Genomic DNA, 24,224 nt, shown 5'->3' on the forward strand with positions numbered 1-24,224 from the left:
TCCAGATAAATCATTCAGTTAGTCTCACTTGAATCCCTGTCACTACAGCTACGAAGGTGGGTGGTCTACTGTAACATCTGATTACCACACGTGACCCACCTTTTACACTATTCTTTACCTAGTTTATTTTACAATAGGATCTGTAATAAAGTCACTAGATATTGTTGAGCAGTTTACAACTTTAAATACACTGCCATTATTGGCATCTAGCCTATCCTAGCAAGAATTTGAATTCAGAATTTCACTGCCAGATCTTTATTTGATAGCATTAAGAGTAGTACTGACAACTTATGTGTAGAGAATCTATGTTGCGACTGTCATGACATTGAAAGTGTAGTAGCAATTCACTACATGGCTAGTCACAGTTGAAGCCACTTTTGCCATGCAAATACCAGGGAGTAATGATATATAGTAAAATAAGTATCTTGTAAAGAAAACAAATGCAGATTACAGACAGTCTGTTATTAAACCCATCGCATGAAGATGCCATTAGTGATCTTTATCCTTGTAGGGCAGACTTGTGCTTGTATTCTTAGTTTCTACTTTATTTTATGTTCTAGAATACATAACACTATTATCATTTTCTCTTTTATTTGTTTTTGTGGACCAAGATTATACAGTATTCTGCTGTTGCAGTTTGCATCAGGAGTATCCATCATATGGACCAGCAACGTGTTTGGCAAAACGGTGGCTATCTTCACAGATGCTTGATGATAGTCATATGCCTGCTATGGCTGTAGAACTAATTGTTGCATCACTGTATTCATCTCCTGGGCCGTATCAGCCACCTCAACAACCACAATGTGCTTTTTTCCGTTTTCTTCATAGACTTGCATACACTGATTGGCACATGGAGCCATTGATTGTCAACATAAATAGTGAACTCGATAGTAAGTTGAAGTTTTTTGCCTTACAAAAATTAACTGTCCATGAAAATTAACTGTATGTGGAAAATTTACTGTATGTGGAAAATTTACTGTAATGTTATACAGTTGATTACCTGTCACTTCCCTGCAGGTAGAGTTAAAAACGCTGTGTACAGTAAGAGTTTAATATATGTTGTTTTTAAATCAAACATCTTGGGATGTGGCGCAAAAAATGTTTATATGTATTCTCTTTCCTGTGAAGATCTCAGCAGTAAAATGTAAGAATTTTAACAGTACTTGTAAACATCTGGATTACAAATTTTAAGCTCCATCCTAATTTTGTAAAGAGAAAAGTGGAGAAACCAGTAGTATATGGAAAGATTTGATAGTTTACAAAGTGTTCAACTAGTCAGTCAGACTCAGACTATGAATAGGGGTTAGTGTACTGGAATTCATAAAAATATTCTTTTTTTCCCTCTGAAATGAAGTGCTATTTTATTTGTAATGCTGCTGGCTCAGTTGTGACTCCAGCTTCAGTGAGTGCAAACCATTCATTAATCTTTCTCGTTGTTTATAACCTAATTTTTTTATTACGATAATGAAAATTCACACCCCAGAATGGGGTGACAGTGTTTACATGTGGTTGCCCAGGAAAATGAATACGTTGGATTGGAAGCGATGATGGCAACTGGGAGAAGGGAGATGTTTGGGTCAAAGAGGGGATAGAGAGGTACTGGTAGATGGGAGAAATGGAGATGTGTATTTCAGCAGCAGTGCCAAAATGAGTGTTAAATAATGACAGAACTGAGTGGATAGTGTGTGTCACTATTTAATTGGCAACAGAAATTCATCCTTATTTGGTGATGATTTATAAGGAGTTTTCTCCTTGATTTTCAGACTGGTAACTTAATACAAACATACTTAAACTTTGGTTGAAAATGATCTATGTGAAGAACACCCCAAAATCGTAACCATAGATATAAACATAAAGGAAGTACACAACATTAACTGAAGGATGATTAAATGTTTATTAAATAGATTATGCTGCAGGCATAGTTCAGGAAAGAATATAGTACAGTTTAGATAAGAAATTAGTCATGAAAACAGCTTCTTCTATAGGGTTGTTACATTTGTTGATTGTTGTCCAATGGCATATGCAGAATCAGATTTCTCTGCGTTGGTTGAACCTTTTTTTTTTTTTTTTTAAAGTTTTGTGTGCCGAGTTATTATTGTGGATGTGGTGTTTTGGCACTGGGGAACCATAGGAATTGTTGAAAAATGTGGCATATTTATGGGATTTGCTACCCTCTGGAAAATTCCAGAAGCTAAAGAACTTTGTGGCTGGAAAATGTTTAATCAATTGAAATTGATTTTTCCAACCATAAATGGGTTTCAGTGTGGAATCAAGGTACTGGAAAAATGCTAGACAAATTACAAGAAAGAGAGACTGCACAGAAAAAGAAGTGCAGTTTTTCACTGCAAGGAAGAAAATGTTTCAGCTTGCAGATTAATGTTAGATGACGTGGGACTGTAAGGATAATGCAGCAGAAGCATTATAAAGGTTGCAAAAGGAAAACATACAAGGTCAGAAGATGTTTGAGTATCATTTTGGAGATTTTTCTATCTGAATTATTGTAACAACAATACCAGTAATTTGTTGATGGCTGTTACTTCAACAACTTATGCTTGAAATTATTTTGAGACATTGAAATCAATCAAATTTATTGAAACAGCAAAATAATAATAATAATAATAAAGATCTGTCTTTGCTGAAAACATTTGTCTCTTCTATCATGACTGAGATTTACCAAAAGATCAGCAACAACTCAAGGAACCTGCAGAGGCTGGATGACTGGCGTGGGGCTGTCAACGACAGCTGCTGAGTATGGACAGAAGATAACAATGAGAAAAATGGGCAATGGAAATACCATGACAAACAAACATCCTGCGAGTAATCCAAGAGAGAAACCGAGATGTGGCAAAACGGAAACAAGAAACAACAAACAGTGCATTACCGCGAGTGACACGAATACGAGGCAAGTACACCACTGAAAGCAGAGTGCTGCAAGTAGTTGTTTGCCTGTGAGATGGGAGTGGCATTGCAGTACTCTGTGACTGGTGCCACAGCACAGAATTTGCTAGCGTTCACAGCTATAGCAGTGCTGTCTATCAGTGGATCCATCCATTTGACGGGCTTTCAAAGTTTCCAGGCCCAGATACTGTATCCCTCCCCCTAAAATGGGCGCATAGGGCCAGAAGCACCTTGGACGATGCTTCAGAAGGTGAATTGGGGGCACAATTGGTGCCCTGGCACTTAAGCCTGCTGGTTAGTGTGAGGAATTGGGAGCATTCGGAATCATGCTTGGATGCAGCAATGTGGGCATCAGTGACTGTGGTTGCAGAGGCTGTGTGGAGTCCTCCACCTCCATGTCTGTGTCCATGGAAACCACTGCTGGTGTTCTGCAAGGGTGAGCTTTTTACGTCAGGGTGGATCGTGAGCAGCAGTGCAGCCAGTTGGCACAGACTGAGTTGGCTGGTATGCCAGTACTCCAAACCCCTTTCTGGCACGTCTCATCAGACATAAGGCACCAGCCATCAGTGGTGACCACTAAAGCTGGTATCCTTGTGTTGTTTGTCATGTATGAGTATGCTCATGCTGCTGAGCCCAGTGAATATTTCTGGGCCCTGGATTCCCAGGGCTGCGGGGCCAGGAGATCGAGTTGAGTTTGAGATTGTCTCCCATGGAGGAGCTCTGCTGGGCCATGATCATTTATGGGAGTGGTTGTATATGGAGGAATATCTTGAGCAAAGCTGTGGTGATGGTTGTTTCCAACAGCTTCAATATTTGGTGCTTAAATGTATGTACCATACGTTCAATTTTGTCATTGGAGGATAGGTGAAATGGTGGACTGAAAAGGTTTTTTGTGGTATTGAAGGTGCAGAAATGATGTAAGAGCTGTCACTATCAGTTGGAGACCATTGGCTGTTATAGTGGTTCGGGAAAGTCCTTCAATGGCCAGAATGTGGACGAGCACTTTAATTGTCATGTCCATTACGATGGATGCCATGCTGACCACATATGGATAATTAGAATAAGCTTTCACAACTATTAACCATTAGAGCCCAGAAAAGGGCCCACAAAGTCTAAATGAAGGCAGCCGTAGGAGCAATAGTGAAGTCAAAAGCAGGAAGAGTGACCGCCTGACCATGTATCATGTTGCCACTTATAATGACCAGGATTTGTCAAAAGATTGGGGACAACTCGGGGAATCCACTGAGGCTGGCCAACCAGCTTGGGGCTGTCAGTACAATGACAACAATAACAACAACAGTAATAATGGGGGAAATGGATACTGGAGACAGCATTATAACTAACAAATTCTGCAAGCAAGCTAAGAAAGAAACCAAGATGTAGTGGAATTTAAACCAAGACACAGTGGTATGTTATGGCTAGCGATAAAATTGCGAGGTGAATAAATCACTGAAAGCGTGAGCTTTATGGTGCTGCTGCAATCACTTATTGACTGGCAATAGGGGAGTGGCATTGCAGTACAGCAATTGTAGTGTTTGTATCGGTAGCAACGCCACATATCAGCTGAGATCAAGCAAGATTCATGCATTCTGGCGGGCTTTGAAAATCATTTATGTGAGAGTATTTTGTCATATCTTTGTTTGTGCAGCCAAACATTCCTTGTTTTGTGTATGTATACCATAATCTTCCCACCCTTCCCATCTTTGATAAATATTGCTTTTCTCTTTGTGGCCACCATGAAGAACATTTTTTGGCCTGTGTTGACACGTTTTCTATTCTTTTAAAGAAAACAGTGTCACCTGATATTTATTAGTGAATTCTTTTTGAAGATTAAACCACTTCTGATTACTCTGAATAACCTATCAAGTTTTATAAAAATCGTTGTAAGAACTAATACCCTCTGTTTCAGACAAGAATTACTTTTATCTGGCCAACACATTCAGTAACTTTCCATTTATGAATGTGGCCTCATGATCTTTTTGTATTTATTTAACATTGCAGTGTGGTATATCATGTCTCTTTGCAGTGTTTAATTTATTATTATTATTATTATTGCAGATGAGACCGTGACTTCAATTGACAAACATTTCCACAATGCTCGCAAGTCTCTTCCACCACTCTTTATTGCCACACCAGGTGACACTGTGCATTCAGTATGGACTAAAGAAGCTCCATCCTTAGCGGTACTTGTACATGTCACTTCCCTTGCAGTGGAAGCACTGAAAGTTATAGAAGAGCAATTATCTACTTTTTCTCTTCATTACCAGGTAACATATCAGATTGTTACAAAGCTTATGAAATAAATGTGAGTCAATATTTTGTTTTAAAAAGATTTATTTGTAATTTCCTTTTATTTATTTATTACAGGCACTATTTTCTCCAGCATTAGATTTTTATGATGTTGTCATATACTTACATCCATCATTAATTTCACGAAGAAGTGAATCATTGCACGCTAAAGTTGACAAGGAACCTTCAAAACTTCCACCATATAAACCACAACAACCAGAAAAAATCCCCATTGTTGGATTTGATCCAGTTCAGTGCTATTTAAGGGAATTGCGAGTAAGTAATCATGATTCACTAAATTTTAGGAGAAAGTGATTTGTGATCCATATACTTACCAGAATAAACTTAAACAAGATGGGCAAAATAAAAGTGGCACATAAATTTTTTATAAGGCTGATGTAGAATTGACACTTGTCACTGAACAGGAAAATTGCCCATCAGAGAAAATGCTGGAAACTGTGAATTCGATATACCATTGCTTACTTTCATATGTCTGCATATGCGCATCTCCTGCATGCTCTATTCAGAGTACTTCGCTTTGTTATTATGTTTGAATGAGTGAGAGGAGAAGATGTGTTTAGTGACCAATGCAACACAAAATGGTGTTCATGATAGAACAGCACGTGTTCATTGTCACATGTTATGTGAATCACAATTTGTGGAAAACGTGTGCAGGATTCTTTGTGCAAAACCTCCGGCAAAGTCTTCAATGGAAAACTTAGTGACAAAATGGCATGAAACAGACCTGGCAAATATAACCTGTAACCATCCAAAAAGAATTAGAACATCGGAAAAATTTCCCAAATGAAGGAAAGCCTCAAACAAAATGTGACAAAACCTCAATGCCATTTATCTGTGCAAATGTGAATTAAGAGATCATCATGTTGAAACATTGTGAAAAAGAACTTTCATGTGTATCCTTACAAATTTACTTTTACGCATGAATTTTAAAGTGTCCAGATGAATTTCCATGTGTTGGATTCTGCTGGTGGTTTCTTAGTGAACTGACATCAGTACTTTTCGATCCTCAGTTTTTCATTTCTTCAGTTTAGGCCTGGTCTAGCCTGTATGTGAACTCATGGAACATGCATCATTATGGATCAGAAGATCCCCCTCTGTACTTTGAAGAGCCGTTGCATAATCTCAAGATTGGTGTTCGGTGCCCATTACCCAGTTTCCACATCATAACTGTTAAAATGCTGACCATTATGTCCAGAAACTATTCATGATCATTAATCTGCATGTGGATCAACTCAAAAGAAGGTCTAACAAGAGCATGCAATGCCTTGGTAACCTTGTGATGAGTATACAAAGCATTCCGTGAGGAGAGGACAATGAGCAGAGACAGTGCAATCTCCTGCCTACCTTGATCGCCTGATCTCTTTCCCTGGAGTTTTTTTCCTGAGAGCCAAATTGAAGGGTCAGATGTACTCAAATAATTTTCGCACACTGAAAGAATTACAGCAAAACATTGAAAATGGTATTGCTGCTATTCATTAGGTAGAGCTGCTACAAGTTTCATACAGTTTGATAAGTCGAGAACAGCATTGCATCAATATCAATGACTGTCATTTCCAGCATCTTCTGTGATGGTCATTAACAGGGGTCAGTATCATGTCTGTCTTATTCTAAATATTTTCCAGACCAGTTTTATTTTGCGCACACTATAACTTGGAATAATAATACGACGGTTGTAGCAAAAGTGAGGTTCCCATATGTTTTACAAAATGAAAACATTGTTTATTGTTATTAATTTATATATAATTGAAAAGCTTACACTTTTGTCTATTTTTCAACGTAGTCTCCATTTTTTTCGACGGTGCCCCAGCTTTTGTATTCCTATGTTGAAGAAGTCTCCCATCAATCCGTTGAGGAAGCTTGTGAACCCTGCTCAGACTTCATCATTGCTCTTGAAACATTTGCCACCTAATTGTTCCTTTAGCTTGGGGAAGAGGTGATAATCGCTGCGGGCTAAGTCCGGGCTGTACAGGGGATGGGGCACAACAGTCCACCCAGATTTCTTCAAAAGCTCCTGTGTTTGACGAGCGACGTGGGGTCGAGTGTTGTCGTGAAGAAGCACTACTCCCTCCGTCAGTCGTCCTCTCCGGCGATTCCGGATTGCTCACCAGAGTATGGTCAATGTTTCACAATATCTTCGGAGTCATCCCAGGTTGCATGAAATCGATGAGGAGTACCCCCTTCCAATCTCAAAACACAGTCACCATGACCTTTCCAACTGACTGCATTTATTTGAATTTGTTTGGTGGCAGTGAACTGGAGTGACGCCACTGACGAGATTGTTGTTTTGTCTTGGGGGTGTAATGAAACACCCACATTTCATCTCCCGTGACGATAGAGTCCAACAACTTCTCCTTGCTGCCTCCCCCGTCGAAGAAACTTGCAGGCACAGTCAAGGCGTTGCTCCTTGTGTCTGTCAGTCAGAATCCAGAGGACCCAACATTTCTGTTAAAGTTCTTTCAATTGTGCCATGGGAATGTGTTCAACAAGTTCACGGACAGTGAGCCTCAGATCTTTGAACAGCTCACTGTTGATCTTCTGGACAATTGCATCCGAAACTGGTGGTCTTCCATTCCATTCTTCATCTTGAACTTCTGTGCGACCCTCAGCAAAGCCCTGCACCATTTGCTGATGTGCTGAATGGACATGCACTCTTCACTATAAACTTCAGTCAGGTGCCGATGAATCTCCATGGGCAGTAACTTCCTTGTGTGGAGAAACCGGATTACTGTTCGAACCTAGCACTTGGTGGGAGCGGTGAATAACACTTCCACCTCTGATGGCTGCCAAGCCAACACTGAGCAACACAGTAAATCGCGGACAGATGGGCTCGAGAGTAGGGGAACCGCTGCGCACGGCACTGTTGTCATATTTAGCCTAGCACCTTCCCTTGAGGCTGTAGCTCATTTGGAACCTTACTTTTGGTACATCCCTCATATGAGGTAGGCATACTGGAAAATCTTGTTACATTGAACTTGCATACACTTTAAAATTTCTATTGTACATGTTCATAGGCATAGGTGTTTACAATAGGATTGTTTTAATAAACTTATTCTCTCGAAATTTATGTGTAAATATATTAAGTCTGAGCATTACATGTGAGTAGACTCATGAGCAAGGTTAAGCTTTGAGGTTCTTGTAGGAATGTAGAAAAGGAAAAGTTGAAGAAATGCAGATGCAAACCAAAAAGTGCACGTTTCATTTTATTATACAGGGGGTGTCACACCTTATGGGTCAAATTGAAACAGGTGATAGTGGGTTCACAACTAATTATGTGAGATAAGTAACCAATGGTCTGAAACATATTTATTGTGGACTTACACAGCATACACTGCATAACAACAACATGAACAGTAATTGTTCAGACAGACAACTGCCAGTCTCAGTGCATATATGACAACAGCACACGAAGTTTCGGTGCACTAGATGAAGTTCTGTCACACTATCTCAGAGATCTCTGTTGTACCAGAAGACCGGCAGCTTGGATCCTAGCAAGCAACCTTCATTCGTTCCTATGGGGTTTATACACCAATGTCTTGATGTGACCCCAGGGAAAAAAGTTCTGAGGCATGAGATCTGGCATCCGCACTGGCCATGGAATATGGGACAGGACCACCTGTTCCAATCCAAAGATGAGGGTGCTCACAGACATTAATATTGAAGTGGGCTGGTGCACTATCGTGTTGAAACCACATCTTTTCATGGACAACAAGGGTTACAGTCTCCAAGAACTGTGGCAGCACATATTGCAGGAACACCAGGTAATGCGGACAAGTCAGATGGGGAGGCAGCAGATAAGGCTGTGTTACGGTGATCTTAGACAATTTCCCCCATATGTTGCAAGAAAATCGTTGCTGGTGGCCACCAATGTGGGTGCTGTGGCGATTGTCCTCATTCCAGACATGGCTGTTGAAAATACCATTGTGGGTTAATGAAGCCTCATCCATGAACAATACAAACTGTAGGAAGTTCGGCACTGCAGTGCATAATCGATTTGACAGAAGTGAACACGGTGCTCAAAATCTGTTGGTCCCATTGCTTGGACACATTCGTTATGATAGGGGTGTAGTACCTGTTCCACCAGTACTCTCCACACTGTGTCCTTCAAAGTGCACATTTCACGGGCAAGTTGACTGGGGCCTATTGCTGGGTGTTGGCCACATGATTGAGCACCATCTCCTCAAAGTCTGGTGTTCAGACATGTCTTTGGCGGGAACCTTGGCTGGTTCCCTGCGGCGAGTATGACCCCATCTCTTTTAAGTTGGTATTCATGGAGATAAAATTCTTCCAATGAGAATGACGCCTTTTGGGAAAGCATTCTCTATTATTCGTGCTGCTTTACCATTTTCTGTACATTCGTGCTGCTTTAAGGGCACTACATCCTGCTGGACCTTACATTAAATGCATGTCTGCCAACTCTCCTGACAAGAAACATTTCATCTTTGACTATGCATCTTGCACTATACACAGTAACACATCACAAGCTGTCTGGTGCAATGGACAACTGACATCAGGGATAGTGGCATGCACACAGCACAGGTTAATGTGCTGGTGCGATGCATTGGTTGTCACATGACACACATGCTATGAACTAAGTTGTTGCTGCCTGTTCCAGTGTCTGTCCAGTGTAAATCAGACACCCGGGATCTTCGTGAGAGTGTGGCAGAACTGCATGCGCTGTTTCAAGACATGCATTGAGACTGGCAGTTGCTGCTCTGAATGGTTACTATCAGCTACATTTTTGTAATGCAGTGTATCCATAACACAATATATATGCATTTCCAATCATTGGTTTCCTACCTTCATGTAATCAGTTGTGGACCCACTATCGCCTGTTTCAATTTGACCCAAAAGGTTTGAGAAACCCTGTATACTAGCTAAAATTCACACATGTTTGGTGGTTGATACACCAGAGCTACTAAGAGAATAGATTGGGAAAATAAACACATTAGAGCATTAGAGGAAAACATGAATTAAGTAGCACAGGAGAAAGTTGGAACAAGACATGGTAACAGAAACAGAAAGCCACAATGATTTGAAGAGAACAGTATGGGTGAAATTGAACAGAAACCACTAAAGGGATAGTTCCTGGCATGAAAGCATCTTGTGCTATGAAAAGGGAGGTCTATACTTGAGAGCTGAAATTCCATTATCACCAGTACTGTAAAGTCATACAGTCTAATATAGCATTGAATATAAATAATTTTTGAAAATATAATGTAACTTGATAGCTAAAAAAATCTACTCACCAAGCGACAGCAGGAGAACACACATATAAAGATTAAGGAAAAGTGCAGGCTTTCGGAACCACTGGCTCCTCCTGGCAGAAGAGTAGAAGGGGAAGGAAAAGGAATGAAGAAAAAGGACTAATGAGGTTTGGGAAATGGACTTCTACCATCTCTAATACTCCAAAATCATGCAGTCTGTTTTTTTTTAAAAATGAAACAGGTGCACTACACTCAGATAATAAAAAAGTGGAAAAGTAAGTAAAAAGCAATAAGAAAGAACACCACTAACCAAGACTGTAAGAAAAATACTGTATCAAATAAAATTAAGCCCCCAGAAAATAGCTCTTGCAGGAACGCTGAGACATTCAAATCAATGATCACCAAATTCAGTGATTACATCCACCCTGTGGCACCAAACATTAATAAACAACCAAACCAGGCACATTAGATTTACTTGTGCAAACACTGCATGCACAACCAACAGGCATTACTTTCAAAATTATTTAAATGGATAGTTAAAAAATCTACTCACCAGGCAGCAGCAGAACACTCACGTAAAGACGGTTGTAATTGGCAAGCTTTCAGAGCCAGTGGCTCTTTCTTCAGGCAGAAGGTTGAAGGGGAAGGAACAGGAGTGAAGGAAAAGGGCTGGAGAGGTCTAGGAAAAGGGGTAGATTTGGGAAAGTCACCCAGAACCGCGTGTCTGGGAAGACTTACCATATGGGATGAGAAGGAAAGACTTTCCTTCTCAATGTACCAGTGCTTTTAAACAGAATTCATTTAGAGCTTTTATGTTCTTGCGAGGTGGCAAGGACAGTGTGCAACAACTGAGGACTTTCATAGTTGCACCTTTATTAAAAGCACATATGTTTCTGGATAACAGCTCAGATCGTCTGTGTTCACTGAGTAACATAAACAAGTCCGATGGTATAGCAATCCTAGATGGATGTTGGAACAGTGTCTGTAGAGCAGTGCAGGGCGATGTTTTGGACTGACAGTGTGGTGTAGTGAGTCCTGTTATGATGCCTTGATGCAAGGATGGTCTGGCCCAGAGACAGCTCAATGTGGAGACGTTTCAAAGCAGTGACAGCATGGTGCAGAAACAGCTCAACACAGAGATGGCACGACGTGAGAAGCAGTACAGTGGCTTCTCAGCGTGATGCGCACAGTGGTGTGGACATGAACCTTGGGGCTGGTATCAGTGAAATTCTGACTGACGGACTGTGACGTGCAGCCTGCTCCTAGTCCAGAACTGAGTGAGCGATGAAGTGCTGCTACCTGCTGAGGGTCATACTGTACTTTAAATATTGAACAGGCAGAAGAATATCCAAGGGAGTTTGACAAGCATGTGACCTGTGTATGAAAACTGGTCTCATGACAGCACCGCTGCTGTTTGTTGGTGCGCATGCTGCTCAGGAATGTGGCTGCTGCCCCCTGGTGGTACCTGGAACAACTGGTGTGTAAACATATTGTCTGTAAATGATACCATTTCTACAACACACAATGCTCTTGTGATATTTTTAAAGAATCTCTGCCGAAGGAACACCTGTGGGCCAAGTGCAGGCAAACCCGTAGGGTGTAGGCATTGTTCTGGAAATAGCTGATGCATGGGCAGGTATAATAATAGCTCTTAACTTATGATATAAAACCCACCACATACAGGCTTAAACTGCAAGAGACATTATCCATTATGGCTTCCGATGTAAAAGCAATCGAAAGCAAAAATCGGATTGATCTGATTCTGGCTTTCATACTTGAAAATGCACAGCATGTAAGTTCATGTTCTGATGTCACAAACCTGGATCAGCTCCTCATCCATGTCCCATTTGAGGATGGCATAAGCAAATTACAGAATTCATCATGCTGCTAAAAATTAGTAATTCTGTTGGCTTTGATGGTGTTCCTTGCAGAATATTAAAAACATTGTGTTGACTTGATATGATTACTCTTAAGTTATTTTCGGAATCAATCACATTTCATCACAGTGATAGTTTATTGTTAATACCATTTATAGATTAAGTTTCTATGATTTGCTTATTTTTGGTAATGGATATCTTGAGTTGTTCTATGCCATTGAAAGTTCTCCTTAATGTGATCTGTGGAATATGGTTAATGAATGAATTAATTAAGTAGTTAATTAATGAGAGAGAAGGAGAGAACTGTGAGGGAAAAAAAGGGGATGGGGCCGGAGTATGGGGTATTGATGAAGCTCTCAAAATAGATAGCATCAGAAAACCAACACGCATAAAAATGATGAGTGCTGAAGAATTGTCACCAAGATGCAAACTTCAATAAGTAGCACTGAATGATGAGTAAAATGCACTGCTAAGGAGGCCACAAAACTGAGAGAATACATTGTATGGCAGTGTGACTCAGAATTAGTCAGTGGTCATGTAATTTTACTTTTAATGCTTGGCAGCACTTTTTTAACTTTTAGATGGTCATATGTTACACTTTTGGTTCGGATAACAATATGGGAAGGATAGAATCCTACTCACCATGTAGAGGAGGTGTTGAGTTGCAGACAGGCATAATGTGTCTGTGATTCAGTGCCTCCTCTATGTAGTGAGTAGCAGTTTGTCCTTTCCATATTGCTATTATTCCATCCTGGACTTCCCGTTTACTTTGGTACAAAAATTGACAACACTGAATTGCAGAGTGCAGTTGTCTGGCTGGGGCTTAGCTGTATGGCTGTGAAACATGTCTGCATCATGTAAAACAAATTAAAAATGTAAGATCTTTTCTATTTTAACAATTTTGTTAGTAAAGTGGGTATCATGTAAGTGAATTGGAGGGTGTCCTCTTGTTGTCAAACCATGCAAGGTAAAACAATGATGTATCCAAGAGGAGAGGTAATTTCAGACTTGTTAACACAGATGTTTGCATTTTTATTCCTACTTTATATTTGGTGAAACTAGGAACTTACAGATGATAACTGTTATGAGAGTAGCACATTTTACTTGTTTTATCCTGTTATAATATTTTACAAAAAGTGAAAATAATTTTTAATTCCAACAGCAAAATTATGGTGAATATGCCCTCTTCTTTCATGATACTTATGGTGGAGATGTAATTGGAGTATTATGGAAACCCACAGCAAAGGAGCAAAAAGAATTTAAGGTGAGTCAGTAATATTTGAAATATGAAAATTTACAGGATATTCTTAAATAAACCAGCATCCTTTCCAAAATGAGCCAGCTAAAGATCACTACTCCACGTGCATTGACACATTCACTGCCTCATGCCTGAGGCTGTGCGCCCAATGGTGGACACAAGATCCACTCTGTTTGGTACATTCTATCTTTGGATGACGTATTTGTAATACAGTCAGTCAGTTGCAGCCTTTTTATGAAACATACACTGTGGATGAACAGGGCCCATAAATGTAATCTTGGATTCGTGAGATATTGTCATTTTAGCCTTGGTTGCAATTGCAGCTTCTTACAGTTCTATGTCGTAGAGATTTCTTGCACTCCATCACCATCATCACAGTCACTGCTGTTGCTATCACTTGTATCCACAATCCCATCTTCTGTGTCAGAAAACTCTGATAATGCTAGATCACGGACATCAAAATTTGATATTTCCTAGAGCCTTAGTAATTCATCGGTGAAACCAGTCATTTTTTGACATTTAGCAAGTTGTACCATCCCACTAGTTAACAGTTTGGGAACCATTTGAACTAAAACCTCTTACGCATGTACAATATGATGGGTAAATCTCACTGTTGATACCAAAATATGAAACAGCAGTCACTTTTATTGTGGATTTAGAGTGATGTCGAAATTTTCCAAGAATCAGTAATACGAGGCGTGTTTTTTAAGTAAGTACCCTTTTGAAATTTAAAAAAAGATGTGCTAAGATATCTCACTAATTTTATTTTTACATGAAAGCCTGTACCTTAATCTACTTTTCTACATAATTTCTGTCAAAATTGAGGCACTTGTCATAACGTTGTACCAGTTTTTGAATACCCTCCTCATAGAAATTTGCTGCCTGACTTGTTAACCATTGTATCACCACACTACTGTTTTGACTTCGGCATCGTCTTGAAGACGCTGACCGCCCAGGTGTTTCTCCAAGTGCAGGAACAGATGGTAGTCACTGGGTGCAAGATCGGGCTGTACGGAGGATGATTTCGAGTTTCTCATCGAAAAGATGTGATGAGATCTTTGGTCTGGTTCACTACATGTGGACGAGCATTGTCTTGCAGCAAAACGATGCCCTTGCTCAACTTCCATGGACTGTTGCTTTGATTCTGGTGTTACGTAGGCCACCCATGTTTCATCGCCCATAACAATTTGGCTTAAGAAATCATCACCGTCGTTGTGGTACTGCTCAAGGAAAGTGAATGCACTGTCTAAACGTTTGGTTTTGTGCACATCTGTCAAAATTTTCGGTAATTCAAGTGCTCGTTCACAATTCCATACAAAATACAACGAGAAACATTAGGAAAGTCATCCCGCAGGGAGGAAATCGTAAAGCGTCTGTTTCCTCTCACCTTATTGTCCACTTCCTGCACCAAATTTTCATTAACGAATGAAGGACACCCACTCCGTTCTTCATTATGCACATTTGTGCGGCCATCTTTAAATGCTCTCACCCACTTTCTTACCTTTCCATCACTCATAATGTTTTCTCCATAAACTGCACAGATCTCACGATGAATGTCGATTGCTTTTAGGCCTTTAGCACTAAGAAATCTCATAACAGCCCGTACTTCCCAGCCTAGCTGAAGATAAAGTTGCAAAAAAAAGAAGAAGAAGAAGAAGAAGAAGAAGATGTTGTGTTTAATTTAGTGTACACGGGTGGTGACTCAACCAAGAAATATATAATAAAGCGCAGTATTGCACTATATGCTGTATTAAACAGAGTGGAGCATGTGGCCGCCACTGGGCACAACGGCATCAGCTGTAAGGCTCTGCTGCATGTGCCCGTAGCCTTGTGGTAGTCATCATGTTAAACAGCAGAGCAGAACATTCCTCGAGTCCCTTAAAGCATTTATAAACGATTCTGACAACAGTTGTGGCATTTATATTAGGTGAACAGTTTCGAAACTTGCTGCTTCATTTTCAATCCTAGCCTGTTGAGGCTACAAAAAGCAGAACATAGTTGTTGGTGAACAGTGAATACAAAGTGCTTTTACAATAAAAAGTTCCAATATAACAGAAATTAATTATTTGAATACAAACATACCTGCACTGACCATGTCTGATCTTAATAATAAAACATCAAAGTGGCAACACATGCATTATGCATGCTTACAGAAGAAACGCCACAATCCACCCATGCCTCTTACCAAGTCAAAATAACTGGAAGTCAACATAGCCAACAGCACCAGGAAAATTTTGGTGGCAGTAGCGTTATGCCATATGTATAAGCGACATCCGTAGCCAATGAGCGTGTTGCGTTTTAAATATGGATGCATCTAAGCACCCTTATTAAACCTAACATCTATACAGTGAATGGCAATGACAAATGTACAAGTATGACACAAATATAGATACTAGTGTTGCATGTACCCATTACATATATGAACATAAGACAAGCATTTCATGTTCAAGTGCACCTCCATGGCCAATGGACGCATTAAATGAAAATGGGGTCATCACAGTAACTTAATTAACCAGCACATTTAATATAAAGTACAATGAAACAAATCATGTTTGTTGCTCCATTACAAATTTTGCATTATATATACAGATGGTTGTCTTCAAAATGTCCACATAAACAAATACACTGAAGAGCAAAAGAAACTGGTACATGTGCCTAATATCATGTAGGGCCCCAGCAAGCACGCGGAAGTGCCGCAACATGACATGGCATGGACTTGACTAATGTCTGAAGTAGTACTGGAGAGAACTGACACCATGAGTCTTGCAGTGTTGTCCATAAATCCGTAAGAGTACATTCGGGTGGAGATCTCTTCTGAACAGCATGTTGCAAAGCATTCGAGTTATGCTCAATAATATTCATGTCTGGGGAGTTTGGTGGTCAGTGGAAGTGTTTATACTCAGAAGAGTTTTTCTAGAGACACTCTGTTGTAATTCAGGTCGTGCTGGGTGTCGCATTGTCCTGCTGGAATTGCCCAAGTCCATCGGAATGCAAATGGACATGAATGGATGAAGGTGATCAGACAGGATGCTTACATAAGTGTCACCTGTCAAAGAAATGTCTAGATTTATCACGGCTCCCATATAAGTCCAACTGCACACACCCCACCCCATTACAGAGCCTCCACCAGCTTGAACAGTCCCTTGCTGACAGGCAAGATCCATGGATTCATGAGGTTGCCTCCGTACCTGTACACACCCACCTGCTCGAGACTTGTCCAACCAGCCAACATGTTTCGTCATCAGCAGTCCAATGTCGATGTTGATGGGCCCAGGCAAGGCATAAAGCTTTGAGCTGTGCAGCCATCAAGGGTACACGAATGGGCCTTCAGCTCCGAAAGCCCATTTCGCTGGTGTTTCATTGAATGGTTCACCTGCTGACACTTGTTGATGGCCCAGCATTGAAATCTGCAACATTTTGCAGAAGGCTTGGACTTCTGTCACATTGAACAATTCTCTTCAGTTGTCGTTGGTCCTCTTCTTGTAGGATCTCTTTCGGACCGCAGTGATGTCAGAGATATGATGATGTTTTACTGGATTCCTGATATTCACGGTACACTCGTGAAATGGTCGTAAGGGAAAATCCCCACTTCATTATTACCTCGGAGATGCTGTGTCCCGTTGCTCATGTGTCGACTATCACACCACGTTCAAACTCACTTAAATATTGATAACCTGCCAATGTAGCAGCAGTAACCGATCTAACAACTGCGCCAGACACTTGTTGTCTCTATAAAGGCTTTGCCGAGCTGAGTGCTGTATTCGGCCTGTTAACATATATCTGTATTTCAATGTGCACGCCTATATCAGTTTCTTTAATGCTTCAGTGTAGTTTACGTACATGAAATATTTAAAAACAATACCAATCATTTGTTTAGCCAATACGTTTGTAGAAAACAGTTACATAGTCCTATTAAAACAGTGTCTCATGGCACAGAATAATTACATATCATCATATGTGACCATCTTGAAATTGCCTTCTCCTGTACTCAAAGTGTGTCTTGTTCATACGAGTCCTGTTGTCACGTATGACATAGAGTAAATACTGAAATACGGATTCTGAAGCATTTTACATAATTCCAAACAATTACTGGTCATGCTTGCTGCATGAACAACTTGTTTCATACAGTGCCCCTTTGATTACAGCGCCAGTCAGATACAACCATCGTGACCTGAAATAATTTACTAACTAGCCATGCTAATCTAATTACAGATGCACTTAAATGCTCTCATATGAAACATTGTGTACATTTCATAAAATAGGCAGTATTTCCTAGGTATTCATTGTGAGATCGTCATAAATTATTTTGGGCACCTAATGCTGTAGCTAAAAATTGAAAAGGCCATTTTGTGAAGCCAGCATGTGTGTAAACCTACATACTCTCACCTAAAAACAAACTAAAATCAAACTAAACTAAAATTCAAGAAATAAAATTTAAAAAGTGAAAACATAAAATTTAAAAATTCAGGCCATTGTGTTTGGCTTTGGTGCGTCAACATTTTTGCACACCGTAGAATATTTAAAACCATTTAATCCTAGAGATCACAATATACTTACCTTAGTCTCTGTTAATATCCTTGTAATACCATCTAGAAATTATCTGGAAATGGCATTGGTGTCCCAGAATGTGTGAAAAGAAAGTGGTGACATTAAGTGGGCATTTAGTGAACAAGCACAAGGCGGTCGCTTATGATGAAATATCATAATGATTCTGTGCCACGAGACACTATTTAGTAGGATTGTGTAACTGTTTCTTACAAAACTTGTTGGTTAAACAAGTGATACATCTTTTTTAAATGTTTTATACATGAAAACTATTTATGTGTGTAGACTTTTGGAAGACAATCATCTCTATGTATAATGCATAATGTGTAACGGAGCAACAAATGTGATTTGCTTCATTGTACTATATATTAAATGTGAATGGTTAACAAAGGTGCTGCAATGCCCCCTATTTTAATTTGAAGCGTCCATTGGCTGTGGCTGCGCACTTGAACATGAAATGCTATTATTATGTTCAAATATGTAACGGGTACTTGTGACACATGTTTCTGTGTAATACTTGTACATTTGTTGTTGTCATTCACTGTATTGATGTCAGGTTTAATAAAGTTGCTTAGAGGCTTGACGCTAGCACCATCAAAGGTTTCCTGGTACTTTTGGTTATGTTGACCTCGTTTCACTTTGTCTTGATAAGAGGCATGTGTGAATTGTGGTATTCATTCTGCAAACATTTATAAAGCATGTGTTGCCACTTTGTTTTTTATTAAGATCAGGCACTGTCAGAGCAAGTATGTTTGTATTCAGATAATTAATTTCTATTGCTTTTGAACGTTTTATTGTAATACCATTTTTGTATTTACTGTTCACTGATGACTATGTATGGCTTTTTGTAGCCTCAGTAGGCCAGGGTTGAAAATGAAGCTGTAAGGTTTGAAACTGTGCACCTAATATAAATACTGCAACTGTTGATAGAATCATTAGGAAACACTTTAAGGAATTTAATAAAGCTGCTGGGTCCCTGTCAACAAAATGTTGAAACTGAAGAAGCCTCGAGTCATTAGTTGTCACAATGGCTTAGTTTCTTTTAATTGGTGCTTTTTTAATTAATTACTGTTGTATAATCCATAGTGTACAGGATTTCTTTCCTGTTTTTGGTGGATGCTGATAAATTTTTTAAAGATTTATTAGCTTTTGATGGGAGGGATATTCTGTCCTTGTGCAGACACACAGAAGAGGCATTAATTTTTCAAAATCATTCACTATCCATTCATGGTCTGGGGTGTAGGATTAGTGGGTTGGATAGAGAAGATTCAAAGAAGAGTTGTGCAGTCACTCACATGTTTGTGTAATCAGTGAGAGAAATTCACAAAAATATTGATCAGACTCTAATGAGAAATGCTACAAGTATGGCAATGTGCATGTCGCTGCAAACAATTTTCAAAAGTCTAAGGTCACACATTTTTTATTCCAACTTACAACTTGTGTTAGAGAAATGTGTCACATACAGAGGGTTAGTAACAATATTTATTCTTGATTGGATCTTATACTCTGCAGTAGACTTCCTGACACTTTAAAACTGAGGGTCAGGCCAGGTCAACCTCTAGGCTACGGTTAAGCCATTTTTCCACAATATACTTTTTCCCCAGGAGTGTTAGTCCAGCGAGTTATGCAAGAGAACGTCTGTGAAGTTTCGAAGGTGGGAGATGAGGTACAGGCAGAAGTGAAACTACGAGGCCAGGTTATGAGACATGCCATTAAGGGGGACTGGAACTGTGCATCTCTTTACAGTTTGTAATATGTCTCTGTACACTATAAATAATTGTTCTTATTTGCTGGTGGAACATGCTATCCAACACATTCTTTGCTCCAAAGTACTTTCATTACTCTGTTTTCTTTCCTACCCCTTGTTTCACTCTTTTCATTATACCTCTTTTTCTCTTATTCCTTTCCTATGTTATATATTTCTTTGACCACCACAGTGCCCCTCTTGTTTTTATTAAATTTAAATTTACCTCACTTCACCTTCATTCCCCTTCGCTCTTCTGTTTGTTCTACCTCCGCAGTTTTTTTTTTTTTTTTAATCGCCATCTACTGTAATAAGAATGTGTCCTAACTCTGAAAGATAAGATTTTAAATGCTATTTTCATTTAATTTTGTCCTTGATTACCCTTCCCATGTTGTTAATGTATATGTTATGCTGCACATTTCCTCCTGGAAACAGCATTAATTTTTGTTTCAGATTGTATCACCTGTTTCTGTTTATTTTTTTCAGGTCTCAAATGTGAGAGGACACAAGTTAGTAAATTCAGAGTCATCACAAATCATTCCAAACATTGAAGCCTTTTCTGATGATTTCCTAGCATTAGGAGCAGGTTTAGTTAAATCAGTAAAACAAAAATGTATGCAATGAAACTGTAAATAACATGTAAATGTAAATAAATGTTTTTATATTTATTCAGATACTTATTATTGTTTGTAAATATTCCACTAAACATAACTTTTTTTTTTTTTTTTTTTTTTGGGGGGGGGGGGGGTCTCTTCGGGTTTGCTGCTGGATCCTAAAATCAACTTGACTCGATATTTCGGCAATCCAACTGGTTGCCATCTTCAGGAAAAATGCTGCTTCTGCTGAGAACTCAGCGGGACTCATCAGCATTTTCCTGAAGATGGCGACCAGTTGGATCGCTGAAATATCGAGTCAAGTTGATTTAAGGATCCGGCAGCAAACCCGAAGAGACTTTCAAGACTTATTACGCCGGGAAAGCCTATGTAATCATAACATATTTTGCTTTTTTGTGACAAAAAATTGCTCATATTCAGTTGAGGATTTTATGAGAATATGTGACATGGATTGTAAAGATGAATGAAGTGATGTCATATAAACTGACAATGCTGATAAACTCTTTGATTTCTTTCCTCACCGTTTCATACTGATAAGAGCCAAAGAACAGAAATTCCTGAGTGACAATCATCTTCAGATGTCTGTCCACTTATCAGTCTACCTTACAAGCAGAATTTTCATATTTTGTTTTACATACCATGCAATTCTCATCTAACAATTCCACAAGAGTACAGCTATCAAAGAGTCATTTATGTCAACAAAGAATACCAACTATTGACTGTGATGCAAAACGCAATGCATAGTTTGCAGATATTTTCATTATTGTGCTTCTAAATTATTAATATGTGTTGAAAATGTCTCTTAAGGTTTGTATGATAAAAGATTCTGATTAAAATGTTCCATGTACCACAGTGCAGGAGATTGCATCCAACAACGTTATTTCTGTTTTTTTGTTGTTGTTGTTGTTGTCATCGTCGTCTTCTTCTTCTTCTTCTTCTTCTTCAGTTCAAAAGTTTATATGCTGCAGCTCTCCATGACAACTAACTTACGCATAAGTGGTAAAACCATTTGTGTAAACTTTGTTATTGTACAGGATGATTTGAAAAGAAAGAACGAAATGCATTTCGCATGTCACTGGACAGAGGAAAGTTCCAAGTTTTATATTGACGCAGACACTGTACCACCCATTGCTAGAGGAACATTGAAATGGTAGCCCATTTCATTCCATTAGCAGATCAACAAGTCCCTGTTTATTGAATTGACAGCTTCAACAATTCGATTTCTCAACTCTTGAAGAGTAGCTGCCATAGTTGGGACAAAGACTCCATCTTTTATGTACCCCCACAGAAAAGAAATCAAAAAGTGTGAAGGCTGGTAATCTGGGGGTGGGGGGGATGGGGGGAGGCAGAAGCAATGAACAAGATCATCTTGTCCAATCCAGTATTATTGTGTGGTGGTGTTAAGATAACACCGTACCTCAAGATGAAAGTAAGACGGGGCACCATCATGCATAAAAATGAAATCATTCGAATCTTTATGAAGATGAAGAAACAACCTATTTTGCAGCTTGTCTAGGTGTGACATTCCTGTCACAGCTTCCTCCAAAAAATAGGAAGGTCCATAAACTTTGTGAACAGAAGTGGCACAAAACACATTCAGTTTCAGTGAGTCTCTTTCACGTTCGATGATGACAACAGGATTTTGTGACCCCCAAATTCTTACATTAGGGTGGTCTACTTTACCTGGTAGATGAAACATCGATTTGTACAAAAAGACAAGTCATCCAGAAAAGAACTAAAATGCTAAATTCATACCTTCTGTTATGGTCACCGGGACACAATTACTGCAGTATCTGCAACTTGTAAGGCTTCATATCAACGTATCATTTCAGAACACACCTCAACATTGGTTGATGTCGTTTAAGTTCCTGGCTTGCCTATCGTATGGACTCCCGAGGGCTCTGTATGAAGCATCTCAGATATGCTCGACATTGTCATCAGATGTGTGTGGCCGCCCAGTGTAGATGCAGCCAGTTTCCAAGATTTGTCAGGTTGTGCAGAGATGGCTTCTTGTTGAATCAACGGCTGAATGCACTTTGCATATGAACATTTGATTGCCTTTGTCCAAATTCCAACACACAAAAATGATTTGTCTTGTAATGTAGTTGCCATCAATGTATTTCTATCTTTTATAGTTTCTTTGTAAAAACAATTGAAATCTGTTCTTTCTTTTTGAATCATCTGGTATGTAGGTCTTGGCCTTGCTTAACTTTTAGCTTCTTTCTCTCTCACCCCCTCCCCCCCCCCCTTCTCCTTCATTAACAAACTACCCATTCCTTTATGCTTTTGAGTATGCTCTACTAACTAGTGGTGCCATTCCTTTATGCTTCTGAGTATGCTCTACCAACTAGTGGTGTTGCCTGTAATTACCTGAAATGGTCTATCAGGCAGTATATTGTTAAGAAGACATTTATTTTTCTGCAGGATATTTACATGGGACAGCTGCTAGATAACAACCTGCCTCCAGAAAGTATCATAAGCTGTAGACAGGTCAATAAATACAGAAGTAGTCTTTAGTTGTTTCTGGAAGCCAACTTCTGTAGAAGTAGTCAATGAAAGTAATTAATACGCACAACTACAATTTGGTTGGAATCTGGCCGTTCAACAAGAATCTTTCCAAGTACCTTGATATGTATTCCGTTATACAGCAGTCTTTCAAGTAATTTGTACATCATACTCAGAAGGGCAATAGGACAATAACTTTGAGGTTTATTATAAGTTACCTGGTTTTAAGATTTCAATTATCTTCTTAAGTCGTAGCATCGATCCTGTTTGCAGGATATTGGACAAAAAGTGGACTAGCCATGTCTTAACAAAGGCTGTTCCAGCTGTTGTGCTTGGTGGCAGACAGCTGGGTGCCCATGGGCAGAGCCATACCTGCTGGGCAGGGGTGCACAAATTGTGCACGTAGTAAAGGAGACAGTTACACACACAGGGATTGGAAAACGGGTCGCATGTAAACAGTGCATATAATAAATCTGAATGAGCAGACTATGACCAAGTAAAGAATTGTAGCATGATGCAGGGTGCGATTTGTGCTTTTACCAGAGGGGGGATGTCTTAGGGGGTTAGTAGAATTATATATGTTACTAGCTTGGACCGTGGTGTTACGCATGGTTAAACAGCTATTTATAAATAGATGTTAATGCCGAAACTCACTATTCACGCATATGCACTATCAGAAAAGCCATCCCTTGTTATATCTTTAAAAAGTACATTATAGGTAAAGGTTATTTACATAATCATCTACATACAGGTATACGAGGGGAATTCAAAAAGTAGAGGCACATTTGTGAAAATCTGTACTTACTCTGATGACAGAAAACTGAAACATATTAATAGTAAGACTTATTAAAAACTTTCAGTGTTCGGCTCCACAAATTTAAATTATATGTAAAGTTTTACTCCAGTGCGTGGGAAATAAACATCCCAGGTTGGGATGCATAAACTAAAACCAGAGGAGGGGATGGTCTGATGCAGAGGGGGGGAAATCACCCCCATCCCCCCCTGCAAATTGCACACTGGCATGATGTGTGTAACAGAAAAATTCAGTTTAAGTGAAATATAGTAATATTTTATTATATTTGCAAAACAAGACATGTCTTTGAGATGAAATATTTGGAGTGAGACCCGTTGCTGGTGCATGTCACAGAATGCTCTTCAGTGTTGGGTTGTGAAGTTGGGACCTTCCTGCAGTTTTTATCCTGTTCATAATGGAAAACACTTCTTCACTACAATAGGTAGAGCCAAATCTAGAAATAATCGCAACTAGCT

General features: G+C 39.4%; 1 protein-coding gene across 1 annotated transcript in view; it reads left to right on the top strand.

Moving 5' to 3' along the window:
• The window catches only part of LOC126199009 (nucleolar protein 6), a 160,191-nt gene extending 139,703 nt beyond the window's left edge, over positions 1-20,488 (top strand). The window contains exons 17-21 of the mRNA XM_049935689.1: positions 637-890; positions 4,957-5,165; positions 5,266-5,463; positions 13,452-13,553; positions 20,323-20,488. Of these exons, the coding sequence (XP_049791646.1) occupies positions 637-890; positions 4,957-5,165; positions 5,266-5,463; positions 13,452-13,553; positions 20,323-20,460 (901 nt within the window). The 3' untranslated portion in view covers positions 20,461-20,488. The remainder of the gene's footprint in view (positions 1-636; positions 891-4,956; positions 5,166-5,265; positions 5,464-13,451; positions 13,554-20,322) is intronic.
• Positions 20,489-24,224: the final 3,736 nt, after the last annotated feature.

This window comes from Schistocerca nitens, chromosome 8 (genome assembly GCF_023898315.1).
Source record: "Schistocerca nitens isolate TAMUIC-IGC-003100 chromosome 8, iqSchNite1.1, whole genome shotgun sequence".
In the NCBI taxonomy this organism is placed as follows: Eukaryota; Metazoa; Arthropoda; class Insecta; order Orthoptera; family Acrididae; genus Schistocerca; species Schistocerca nitens.